The sequence below is a fragment of the Dreissena polymorpha genome, chromosome 9 (assembly GCF_020536995.1).
Source record: "Dreissena polymorpha isolate Duluth1 chromosome 9, UMN_Dpol_1.0, whole genome shotgun sequence".
NCBI lineage: Eukaryota > Metazoa > Mollusca > Bivalvia > Myida > Dreissenidae > Dreissena > Dreissena polymorpha.
In genome coordinates this window covers 46,856,049-46,869,465 of record NC_068363.1, presented here as the reverse complement: position 1 = coordinate 46,869,465, position 13,417 = coordinate 46,856,049, and the positions used below count along the sequence as shown (strand labels likewise).

General features: G+C 37.3%; 2 protein-coding genes across 19 annotated transcripts in view; both read left to right on the top strand.

The window, feature by feature from the left end:
• LOC127844207 (repressor of RNA polymerase III transcription MAF1 homolog) overlaps positions 1-13,417 on the top strand; it is a 505,514-nt gene that overhangs the window by 246,536 nt on the left and 245,561 nt on the right. The window lies entirely within an intron of this gene.
• Positions 1-13,417, top strand: part of LOC127844189 (protein naked cuticle homolog 2-like) — an 88,799-nt gene that overhangs the window by 45,884 nt on the left and 29,498 nt on the right. For both annotated transcript variants that reach the window (XM_052374257.1, XM_052374256.1), the window contains one exon: positions 12,792-12,873. In XM_052374257.1, the coding sequence (XP_052230217.1) occupies positions 12,792-12,873 (82 nt within the window). The remainder of the gene's footprint in view (positions 1-12,791; positions 12,874-13,417) is intronic.

Sequence of the window (13,417 nt, the reverse complement as noted above, 5' to 3'; positions counted from 1 at the left end):
ATCAGTGGTCTGTGCGGACTGCACTGGCTAATCGCCAGTGAGTGAGTGGGACAACACTTTACGCATATTCATTGAACCACTTTTTACCAGAGCAAATCTCATGTGTATGTTGTATATGAACATAAGGCTTTCATTGAAAAGAGTCCCAACTCTTGTCACAATTCTCCTGTGGAATTAAATGTAAATATTTTCAACATACTTGAGTTGTTCAGTGTGCAGCAGGAAGTCAAGATTGTACAAAATTAAAATCGTACACATACCCAAGGTCACATTCTACAAAATCTCAGCGTACAGATTTACAACGTATCTTACAACTACGTATGAAAACAAATGTTTTCCCTTGAGTACAAACATGTCTCCAGTGTGAATACAAAATGCTTCCATTTTTATAAAGCAATATGCAAATGCGTTGCTAATGTGCTGAACGAATGAAATATTAATACAGCTCTGTGTTTAATGATGCTCTCTAAATACGTATTATTATGAATCATGCTTCGGACCTGTTACATAATGATTGTTTCCATTTATTCCATAATAGGGTTTAACCCTTTCCCACTCCTTTGAGTAACTCCCAGTCTGTTTAGGTTTTGATCTGTTTGCTGCTCATCAGTATCTAAGGATTAGAAATTAAGCCTTTAAATTTTGAATCAAGGAAGAAAGGGCTTAAATTAAGATAAACTGCCCAAGGGACTACAAATGTGTCAAAATACAATTGGTAAAGGATTAAGTTTTAAAAAGCAATTTGAAAGTATGTGTTGCTTAGAAACATGTTTTTATGTACATTTCATTTAAACTTTTTGATAACACTATAATGCATCAAAACATATGAAAAGAAATATTAAGAGTCTTAAAGAATGGTTTTTAATATACTTCACATTACTAGCTTATTGAACTTGATTTCAGCCTAATTTTTCAAGATTGTCACATGATGTTTACCCAAATTCACACATGGAATTGTTAAAAATTAAATTTTTTGAAAGTACACAACAAATTATAACCACAGGAATGTGTTGTGGCCTTTAGCTTTGATGCTTTTCTGTAAACAACAATTTGACACTACATGTACCTAGTAAAAACCTTTGGTTTGTTTTTAAAATCCAGAAATTATTCAAAGAAACAATTGAATTGAATTGGAAACCCATATTTTTAAGGTGTCTTGCTGTTGCACTTATTAAAGATTATGCGATTAATCCCATAATAAATTAGGATGTATTTGTCTAGCAATTTTAACTACCTTGCCACTCTTTGATGGCATACTCAGTTTGCTCATTGAGACAGTGAGGTAGTTGTTTTCTTTCAGTAGGCTGTGGGCTTTGTGCCAGATAAAAGGTTAAAAAACACCAAGTGATATGGGTGTAATTTGCCTTAGCAAAGGTGCTTTGTGAGTGATGTGATGTATCAAAAGCATGTCAGATCTTTTGATATACACTGAGCTAAGCATTCTTGAAAAAATAAACATTTTTTTTTTTTTTTTTAGGGGGTGGGGGGTAATGGTATGGATTTATCAGATGTGCTTAGAGTGTCAAATTATATTGTTACTAATGAACATTTGATACAAATTGCAAAATGCGAAAACTGCACTTGAATCCAGTTTTGTTTTCATTCATGTGTAAAAAAAGACAATTTTTATGCCCCCCGTAATGCGGCATGTAGCAGTTGAACTGTCCGTCAGTCAGTATGTGTGTAATTGTCAGTCTGTCCGTCCGAAAAAAAACTTTAACGTTGGCCATAACTTTTGCATTATTGAAGATAGAAACTTGATATTTAGCATGCATGTGTATCTCATGAAGCTGCACATTTTGAGTGGTGGAAGTTCAAGGTCAAGGTCATCCTTCAAGGCCAAAGGTAAAAAAATATATATTTATGCCCCCCTTCGAAGAAGAGGGGGTATTATTGTTTTACACATGTCGATCTGTCGGTCGGTCCGTCCACCAGATGGTCTGGATGATAACTCAAGAACGCTTGGGCCAAGGATCTTGAAACTTCATAGGTTTATTGATCATGACTGGCAGATGACCGCTATTGATTTTCAGGTCACTAGGACAAATGTCAAGGTCACAGTGACTCAAAATAGTACAATGGTTTCCCAATGATAACTCAAGAATGCTTACGCCTAGGATCATGAAACTTCATAAGTACATTGATCATGACTGGTAGATGACCCCTATTAATTTTCAGGTCACTAGGTCAAAGGTCAAGATCACAGTGACTTAAAATAGTAAAATGGTTTCCTGATGATAACTCAAGAAAAATCAGGCCTAGGATCATGAAACTTCATAGGTACATTGATCATGACTGGCAGATGACCCCTATTGATTTTCAGGTCACTAGGTCAAAGGTCAAGGTCACAGTGCCAAAAAACGTATTCACACAATGGCTGCCACTACAACTGACAGCCCATATGGGGGGGCATGCATGTTTTACAAACAGCCCTTGTTATTTCAAAGCGGCGCAATAGGGGGCATTGTGTTTCTGACAAACACATCTCTTGTTCTTAACAGTGAAAGTAATTGTCAATTTATCACTGTTCACCAAATGTATGTTTGTAATAAATCTGTGAAATTATAAACACTTGTAGCAGAGTTACAAATTAAATAAATCCATTAAATTTGATTGACATGAAAATGTCAGATCAAATGAAAATATAATTTTTATAATTTGTATCGTTAAAGTGAAATTAACAGAAGCGTGCAATAACTCATTTTCAGAAGTGATTTGCAGTCAATTATTTACGCTGATAACATGTACTGAGAAAGATCTGTTAGGAGATAAAATGATTAATTTATTTAATGCATCTACAATTCTCATGTTGATGCCATTTATAACAATTTTGTGCAGATGCGTGTAACAGCTTTATATGCATCATGTCTGTGTGTGCAGTCTTTTTTCAATTTTGTATTGAAGATAAATGCTGTCCCTAAATGAAAAATTTACATTTATAATTGAGTATTGAGATTATGGGCATTGGCCAATTAAGTGCCTTCACTCTGTAAATGATATCAATGGAGTAACTGTCCTGATGAATTTTGTATTGCAATATGGTGTATGTATGGTTGCATATTGAAATAATGTGATCCCTGGTCACTGTGAACCCTGGTCACTGTGATCCCTGGTCACTGATCCATGTGTTCCCTGGTCTCTTTGATCCCTCGTCACTGTGATCCCTGGTCGCTGTGATCCCTGGTTGCTGTGATCCCTGGTTGCTGTGATCCCTGGTCACTGTTGTCCCTGGTCACTGTGATGCCTGGTCGCTGTGATGCCTGGTCACTGTGATGCCTGGTCACTGTGATGCCTGGTCACTGTGATACCTGGTCGTTGTGATACCTGGTTGCTGTGATCCCTGCTGGCTGTGATCTCTGGTCACTGTGATCCATGGTCACTTTGATGCCTGGTCACTGAGACCCCTGGTCACTGAGATCCCTGGTTACTGTGATCCCTGGTCACTGTGATCCTTTGTTACTGTGATCCCTGGTCACTGTTTACTTTGGTCACTGTGATCCCTGGTCACTGTAATCCCTTGTCGCCGTGATGCCTGGTAACTGTGATGCCTGGTCACTGTGATCCCTAGTCACTGTGATTCTTGGTCCCTGTGATCCCTGGTCACTGTGATCCTTGGTCACTGTGATCCCTGGTCGCTGTAATGCCTGGTCACTGTGATGCCTGGTCACTGTGATACCTGGTCGCTGTGATCCCTCGTGACTGTGATCCCTGGTTGCTGTGATCTCTGGTCACTGTGATCCATGGTCACTTTGATGCCTGGCCACTGAGACCCCTGGTCACTGAGATCCCTGGTCACTGTGATCCCTTGTCACTGATCCTTGATTGCTGTGATCCCTGGTTGCTGTGATTCCTGGTCACTGTGATCCTTGGTCGTTGTGATCCCCAGTTGCTGTGATCTCTGGTCACTGTGATCCCTGGTCACTGTTGTCCTTGGTCACTCACACAGACAGTTACTGTGATTTTTCATGGCACTTAAAGAATTTACTCTTGAAAAATTATAGCCATAGAAACATGGTTTACCCTTTTAACACAACGTGCTCATGGTGAGCTTTTGTGATCGCCTTTTGTCAGTCGTGCGTCATGCGTTGTGCGACGTCAACATTTGACTTGTTAACTCTCTAGAGGCCACATTTATTCTCCAATCTTCATGAAATTTGGTCAGAAGATTGGTCTCAACGATATCTTGGATGAGTTCACGTTTGGTCACGTTTGCTTGAAAAACATGGCTGCCAAGGGGCGGGGCATTGTTCCTTATATGGCTATATATGGCTATAGTAAAATCTTGTTAACACTAGAGGCCACATTTATTGTCTGATCTTCATGAAACTTGGTCAGAAGATTTATCCCAATAATATCTTGGACGAGTTTGAAAATGATGCTGGTTGGTTGAAAAACATGGCCGCCAGGGGGCGGGGCATTTTTCCTTATATGGCTTTAGTAAAACCTTGTTAACACTCTAGAGGCCACATTTATTTTCCGATCTTTATGAAACTTGCTCATAAGATTTGTCCCACTGATATCTTGGATGAGTTCAAAAATGGTAACCTTTGCTTGAAAAACATGGCTGCCAAGGGGCGGGGCATTTTTCCTACTATGGCTCTATATGGCTATAGTAAAATCTTGTTAACACTCTAGAGGCCACATTTATTGTCCAATCTTAATGAAACTTGGTCAGAAGATTCATCCCAATAATATCTTGGACGAGTTCGAAAATGATGCCGGTTGGTTGAAAAACATGGCCGTCAGGGGTCGGGGCATTTTTCTTATATGGCTATTGTAAAACCTTGATAACACTCTAGAGGCCAGATTTATTGTCCAATCTTGATGAAATGTGGTCAGAAAATTTGTCTTAATGATATCTTGGATGAGTTCAAAAATGGTTACGTTTGCTTGAAAAACATGGCCGCCAAAGGGTGGGGCATTTTTCCTTAAATGGCTATATAAGGCTATAGTAAAATCTTGTTAACACTCTAGAGTCCACATTTATAATCCGATCTTCATGAAACTCGGCCAGAAGATTCATCCCAATAATATCTTGGACGAGTTCAAAAATGATGCCAGTTGGTTGAAAAACATGGCCACCACGGGGACAGGGCTATAATTTTCCTTATATGGCTATAGTAAAACCTTGTTAACACTCTAGAGGTCACATTTATTTTCCGATCATTATGAAACTTGGTCAGAAGATTTGTCCCAATGATATCTTGGATGAGTTCGAAAATGGTTTTTGTTGCTTTTAAAACATGGCCACCAGGGGCTGGGAATTTTTCCTTATATGGCTATATATGGCTATAGTAAAACCTTGTTAACACTCTAGAGGCCACATTTATTGTTCAATCTTCATGAAATTTGGTCAGAAGATTGGTCTCAATGATATCTTGGATGAGTTCGAAAATAATTATGTTTGCTTGAAAAAAATGGCTTCCAAGGGGCGTGGCATTTTTCCTTATATGGCCATAGTAAAATCTTGTTAACACTCTAGAGGCCACATTTACTGTCCGATCTTCATGAAACTTGGTCTGAAGATTCATCCCGATAATATCTTGGACCAGTTAAAAAATGATGCCGGTTGGTTGAAAAACATGGCTACCAGGGGGCGGGGCATTTTTCCTTATAATGCTATAGTAAAACCTTGTTAACACTCTAGAGGCCACATTTGTTTTCCGATCTTTGTAAAACTTGGTCAAAAGATTTGTCCCAATAATATCTTGTTATCTCAGGTGAGCGACTTTTGGCCTTTCAGGCCCTCTTGTTTCATATTTTAATGTATATGATAAGAATAGTAAGTTTGGACATGAAAAACTAGCTTTAATACTTTCCAACACAAGGTAAATTAAGTTTCATTTTTTCAAGTACTTGTAAATAAATCAAGTGAGTAATAAATTCATTGAAGCATGTATTAAATTGGTATAATGCAAGATCTATTTGATGATACTGATTTCATGAACATTAACTTGACACACATTATTATATTTATTACCTTGTTGATACTGTCAAGTGGTGGCAATCGCCCCAGTAGTTAACATTTTAACATGGATGTTCCACTCTGGTTTACAACGGCTTTCAGCAATAACATGGTCTCTAGTATGTGTTTATTTCCTCCATAGCCATTATTAAATCAGTGTGTCATTTTTAAAATGCACAGAGAGCCATGTGTGTGGTCCATCAACTTACTTCACATCTTAAAAGAGGGACTGTACAAAGTGGTAATTAGTGAATATTTTGCCCCCCCCCCCCCTTCAAAGGAGGTTGCTGATAGAAGTCTCACTGACCATCCATTCTGTGCACCTGCCCATAAGGGGATGTGCCACATGTAACATTTTTCTCATAGGTTAATCCATTTATGCCTAGCTTCTAGAAACGAGAGCGCCGATGGCGTTAAAAGCATAGGTGCAAGATACAGGGAAGAATGGCGTCACGTGGTATAATGTAGTTCGATATCGCCATCCGCGAATTTCTCAAATCAATAATTTCAAACAATTACCGACTATTTAAATAGATAATCTTTCCATTTACATCAGTGTTTAAAACGCTTATGAAAAATAATTACCCAAGCCTTTCAAAATTTAAGCACAGACAGATCTGTATCTTTTCACAAATGAAAATAGACGCTACCCTATTCGTCTGCGTCAAGAATTTGTCGTAAAACTTGTGGTAAGCGTTAGATGCAGACGTGCACAACAGATTGTGTTCTGAATACAGATTTCTGAATGCAGATTTTTATAGAAACTCCTCAAAGCAGTTACTTCCCTTGCTTCGCCCGGTCAGTAACTTCTAGTATAAGGGAGGCCACTGCGTAGGAGATTGAGATTTATAGTGCAGATAGAATTGTTTTACGAACGAAATTTGTTTTAGGTTATAAGAAGATTTTTTGACATAAAACGGTCTTAGAAAAATTCACTAAAAACGGTGTCAGCAATATTCTTGGAAGAAAACGTTAGAAAAACGTTTCCAAATTTTTTTTTGTAAGAATGACCATATACTAAATTAAATAGATATTTTGTCTGATTTTTGATCAGGTAAGGCTTCATAATGGGTAACCGAGCGATGTGGATTTTTGAAATGTGGTATATACCATAAGCATAGGTGCGTAAACGCACCTATGCTAAAAAGGCCTTGGCAAACAGCGTAGACCCAGATGAGACACTGCATGATGTGGCGTCTCATCAAGGTTTGCGCTGTTTGCTTTAAGGAATTTCTGTAAGAAATATTCTAAATATAGAAATAAATATACTAGACATCCCTAATTTTGGAAATAAATTGATCCAATTTAGAAGGATGGGAGAGTCCACAAGGCATAAATGGGTTAAGGTCACACTCAGTGGCCATATACATGCACAGGTTGCAAGGACTGTAAATTCATAAAGCATCATGTCATTTTACATAATTTCTCATAATTGACCACCACTAGTGGTAAATAGAAATGTTTAACATCAAAAGCTAGAAAATTCCTGTCTTCTCCATAACTTTGCCATAAATTGATGGATTAAAATAATCTTGACACAAATATGAACCATTTTAACACAATGTGTCGCTTGCAACAAAAGTCTCCCTATCTCAAAAGTCAAAACAGCCTGCAACATTAATAAAGCCTGGAGAAAACAATGTCATCCTGGTGTGTTTTTTAATGCTTGAATACAAATTCCCACTTTTGTTTGTTCTTTCTTTTTAAATGTTGTTAATGCAAGTTTTTATTATATTTATGCCCCCCTTCGAAGAAGAGAGGGTATATTGTTTTGCTCATGTCGGTCGGTCAGTCTGTCGGCTGTCGGTCCGTCCACCAGATGGTTTTCGGATGATGACTCAAGAACGCTTAGGCCTAGGATCATGAAACTTCATAGGTACATTGATCATGACTGGCAGATGACCCCAATTGATTTTCAGGTCACTAGGTCAAAGGTCAAGGTCACAGTGACTCGAAACAGTAAAATAGTTTCCGGATGATAACTCAAGAATGCTTACGCCTAGGATCATAACACTTAATAGGTGCATTGATCATGACTGGCAGATGACCCGTATCAATTTTCAGGTCACTATGTCAAAGGTCAAGGTCACAGTGACTCGAAACAGTAAAATGGTTTCCGGATGATAACTCAAGAATTATTAGACCTAGGATCATGAAACTTCATAGGTACATTGATCATGACCCCTATTGATTTTCAGGTCACTAGGTCAAAGGTCAAGGTCACAGTAACAAAAAATGTATTCACACAATGGAATCCACTACAACTGACAGCCCAAATGGGGGGGCATGCATGTTTTACAAACAGCCCTTGTTATATATTGTCCTATTGGTGCAAAAAAGTACCATATGCCTTCTAATTTCAATGTCACATGGTGTCATTTTGCACCAAGGGGGTGATATGAACATTAGATATGGTAGAAAATGAACGAAACAAACTCGAAAGAAGAGATAAGCACTTAGTAATCATAATACATCTATTGGCTTAGAAAAACAATTTTATGGATTTTAACTTGTATCAGTCAAGAGGGTTTTCATGTTATTATGTGAAATATTAACATTCATGGCCGAGATAAATTGTATGATGAAGAGATGAGCGCGTCAGATACACAGAAACATTTCAAAGGGCAATGACCTTACAATCATGATACCGCTAAAACTTAGAAATAAACCTTAAATTGGCAATTTATGTAATTTAAAATAGTATATAAAAATTATGTTGTTCATTTTGTTACTTTAGCTGGAGAATTTTTTGTATTTTGATGAACTGAAACCAAGTACAAAATAAAACAAAATGTTAACAAGGCACACCCATGTAATAAAAGTCTAAATTTTCAGTTTGCTGATAAAAATAAAACAAAAAATTCTTCCTTTTTTTTGCGCCACTAACAGGCAAGCTAATATGTGACGGCTGATATGACTGCATACCTTGTAATTCCTTGATTCTTAAGTAAACAGTATTGTGTGACATGAAGACCACTAAAACTTGTATTGTGTGACCTCTAAATTATTTCATATCATATCAAGATGGTTGTCTGCTAGATCCAGATGACGGTGTATGAGAGTGATATTGGCCGTGCTCTGTGAAAAAAAGGGGTTTAACCCATATATGCCTAGTGGACTCTCCCATCCTTCTAAATTGGATCAATTTATTTCCAAAATTAGGGATGTCTAGGATATTTATGCCCCCCTTCGAAGAAGAGGGGGTATATTGTTTTGCACATGTCGGTCGGTCCGTCGGTCGGTCCGTCCACCGAATGGTTTCCGGATGATAACTCAAGAATGCATACGCCTAGGATCATGAAACTTCATAGGTACATTGATCATGACTCGCAGATGACACCTATTGATTTTCAGGTCACTAGGTCAAAGGTCAAGGTCACGGTGACTAGAACCAGTAAAATGGTTTCCGGATGATAACTCAAGAACGCTTACGCCTAGGATCATGAAACTTCATAGGTACATTGATCATGACTTGCAGATGACCCCTATTGATTTTCAGGTCACTAGGTCAAAGGTCAAAATCACGGTGACTCGACACAGAAAAATGGTTTCCGGATGATAACTCAAGAACGCTTACGCCTAGGATCATGAAACTTCATAGGTACATTGATCATGACTAGCAGATGACCCCTATTGATTTTCAGGTCACTAGGTCAAAGGTCAAGGTCACGGTGACTTGACACAGTAAAATGGTTTCCAGATGATAACTGAAGAAAGCTAACGCCTAGGATCATGAAACTTTATAGGTACATTGATCATGACTGGCAGATGACCCCTATAGATTTTCAGGTCACTAGGTCAAAGGTCAAGGTCACGATGACACGACACAGTAAAATGGTTTCCGGATGATAACTCAAGAAAGCTTACGCCTAGGATGATGAAACTCTATAGGTACATTGATCATGACTGGCAGATGACCCCTATTGATTTTCAGGTCACTAGGTCAAAGGTCAAGGTCACAGTGACAAAAAACGTATTCACACAATGGCTGCCACTACAACTGACAGCCCATATTGGGGGCATGCATGTTTTACAAACAGCCCTTGTTATTTCTATATTTAAAATATCTCTTAAAGAAATTTGTTTAAGCAAACAGCGCAGACCCTGATGAGACGCTGCAGCATGCGGCGTCTCATCTGGGTCTACGCTGTTTGCCAAGGCCTTTTTTCTAGACGCTAGGCATAAATGGGTTAATGCATGTGCGTAAAGTGTTGTCCAAGATTAGCCTGTGAAGTCTGCACTGGCTAATCAAGGACAAGACTTTCCGCCTTAACTGAATTATTGCTAAGAAGAGACAAAACAAAAAATATCATATAAGGTGAAAGTGTTCTCCCTGATTAGCCTGTGCGAACTGCACAGGCTATTCTGATAAGGACACTATGCACATGCATTAAACCCCATTTTAACAGAGCACAGCTCATATAATAACAGATGTTCTCAAGAAAGCTGTGTGTGACATCTAGATGTTTGTTTTTATATAAAAAAATAACTGAACGAAAACTTAATGTTAACTGTGTGTTAAATTCATTACAGATATGCAAACCTTGAAGATAACAAGGAACATCAGAGAAATATTATACTCTGTTTACTTAATTTCTCTATTGCCTTTCTTTAAGTTGCTTATCACACTTGTACTACATTTCAAGACCATCATTCAAATGTATAAGGAAACTTTATAAGTAGATTTTCCTTTTTGTTGTTCAAGATTATTAAAAGATCCTCTTGTGACCAATTGTCAAAGCAATGGTTTCAGTGCAACAATGATCACACCCAGGATGTTCTGTGAAGTTACAACTTAAAAGTGAATACAAAAGTGTGTGTCAGAGCCTTTGTTCTTTCTTTGAGCCAGAATCCTGATCATTGAAAGCTGCTTTGTATTCAATTTGTTTCAATAGAGTTATAGCTGGTAACCAAGTGTCTTTGAGCTAAGTTGGTAAAGTACTTTTAACTGGTTAAAGTATTTTTATTTGCTTGATAGTGGCTTGCTCTAACATACTCAAATGTATCTAGATCCATGTCCTCTCTTTGTTTTCATGATAATCTCTACAGTTTTTATGCACTGTTCATGAAAACAATACTTATGAATGTTTTTATGTCCCCAGTCTTATAATACTGGGGGACATATTGTTTTTGCCCTGTCTGTTTGTTGGTTTGCGTCAAACTTACATTGGCCATAACTTATGCAATATTGAAGATAGCAACTTGATATTTGGCATGCATGTGTATCTCATGGAGCTGCACATTTTGAGTGGTGAAAGGTTAAGGTCATCCTTTAAGGTCTTAGGTCAAATACATGGGGAGTGGGACATAGTGTTTCTTAAACACATCTTGTTTTCTTCAATGTTCATGGACATTATGTATGTGTATATCTATGAATGAATCATACACAGTAGCTTACCATTTGGCAGTCCATGACAGTCATACATACAAAATAACTATTATTAGTTAGAATTCATGTTATGGTAGGAAATCTATGATAGATCTTGTACTAATTGTTAGTTACTTGTTATTTTTGCTATTTTGAGTTTTTAGCTCACCTGTCACGAAGTGACATGGTTAGCTTATGTGACCATGTGATGTCCGGCGTCCGTATGTGCGTGCGTGCGTATGTGTATCCGTCAACAATTTGTTTGTGTAGACAGTAGAGGTCACAGTTTTCATCCAATCTTTACGACATTTGGTCAGAATGTTTATCTTGATAAAATCTGGGTTGGGATTGTATTTGGGTCATCTGGGGTCAAAAACTAGGTCACTAGGTCAAATAATTGAAAAATCATCAACAATGTGTGTGTGGAGACAGTAGAGGGCACAGTTTTCATCCAATGTTTATGAAATTTGGCCAGAATGTTTATCTTGATGAAATCTGGGTTTGTATAGTATTTGGGTCATCTGGGGTCAAAAACTAGGTCACTAGGTCAAAAACTAGGTCAAATAATAGAAAAACCTTGTGTAGAGGTCGCAGTTTTCATCCAATCTTTATGAAATTTGGTCAGAATGTTTATTTTGATGAAATCTGTGTTTGGATTGTATTTGGGTCATCTGAGGTCAAAAACTAGATCACTAGGTCAAATAATAGAAAAACCGTCAACAATTTGTTTGTGTAGACAGTAGAGGTCACAGTTTTCATCCAATCTTTATGAAATTTGGTCAGAATGTTTATCTTGATGAAATCTGGGTTGGGATTGTATTTGGGTCATCTGGGGTCAAAAACTAGGTCACTAGGTCAAAAACTAGATCACTAGGTCAAATAATAGAAAAACCTTGTGTAGACAATAGAGGTCACAGTTTTCATCCAATCTTTATGAAATTTGGTCAGAATGTTTATCTTGATGAAATCTGGGTTGGGATTGTATTTTGGTCATCTGGGGTCAAAAACTAGGTCACTAGGTCAAATAATAGAAAAACCTCGTGTAGACAATAGAGGTCACAGTTTTCATCCAATATTTATAAAATTTAATCAGAATGTTAATCTTGATGAAATCTGTGTTTGGATTGTCTTTGGGTCACCTGGGGTCAAAAACTAGGTCAATAGGTCAAATATTAGAAAAACCTTGTGTAGACAATAGAGGTCACAGTTTTCATCCAATCTTTATGAAATTTGGTCAGAATGCTTATCTTGATGAAAACTGGGTTGGGATTGTATATGGTTAGTCAGGTGAGCAAATCAGGGCCATCATGGCCCTCTTGTTTGATGGATATTCTAGAAAATGCTTCACTGGTCCAGAAAAGATTCACAGTCAGTTTGCGAAGCCATTAAAATGATAAAATACTTTTTTATCAGGCAGTACATGAGTTCTGTATGTTCTTATGTTTTGTTTATTTGCAGGAACTGTCAATTTGCCTGGAAGATAAGCAAGACAACACAGACAAAAAGGACAACAACAGTGATTCTAATGTCCCTTTAAAAGGTAATGTGCACTATGAAATGCATTGTGACACTTCTCGTTAGTAATTGTAGTGTGTAACCTTATTTATGGTTGCGAGTAACCATCAATTAAGGAAATAAATGTCTGCCCTCTGAAAGATATTAAGTTACTTTTCAAAGATAGTGTTTAGCCTCTAAAATGTTTACATTATAAATGGTGGATGTGTGTGATATATGAGATTTAACACTTTACGTATGGGGGAAAGTTTTCAGTACATGTATTAATACTGGTTTTAGTATTTGAATACATTTTGTCTAACATAAAATGTAGTTAAATCTTTGAGTATGGTACTTTGAAAATCAGATTGAAGAATTTTAAAAATTAGTCTGATAAATTTTGGGAATCTATCTATTACACAGATAATAAGGCTATTTTTGCAAACAAGATCATAATAAGCCTTGTAAGGATATTATTGTAATACTTGCGCTTATATGTCGAAAGCAACAATCTCTGTAATTATCAAAGGAAGGTATTTTTCTTTGATATCTTACCTACATACAACAGCTGTGTGTTAGATGTAGAATAT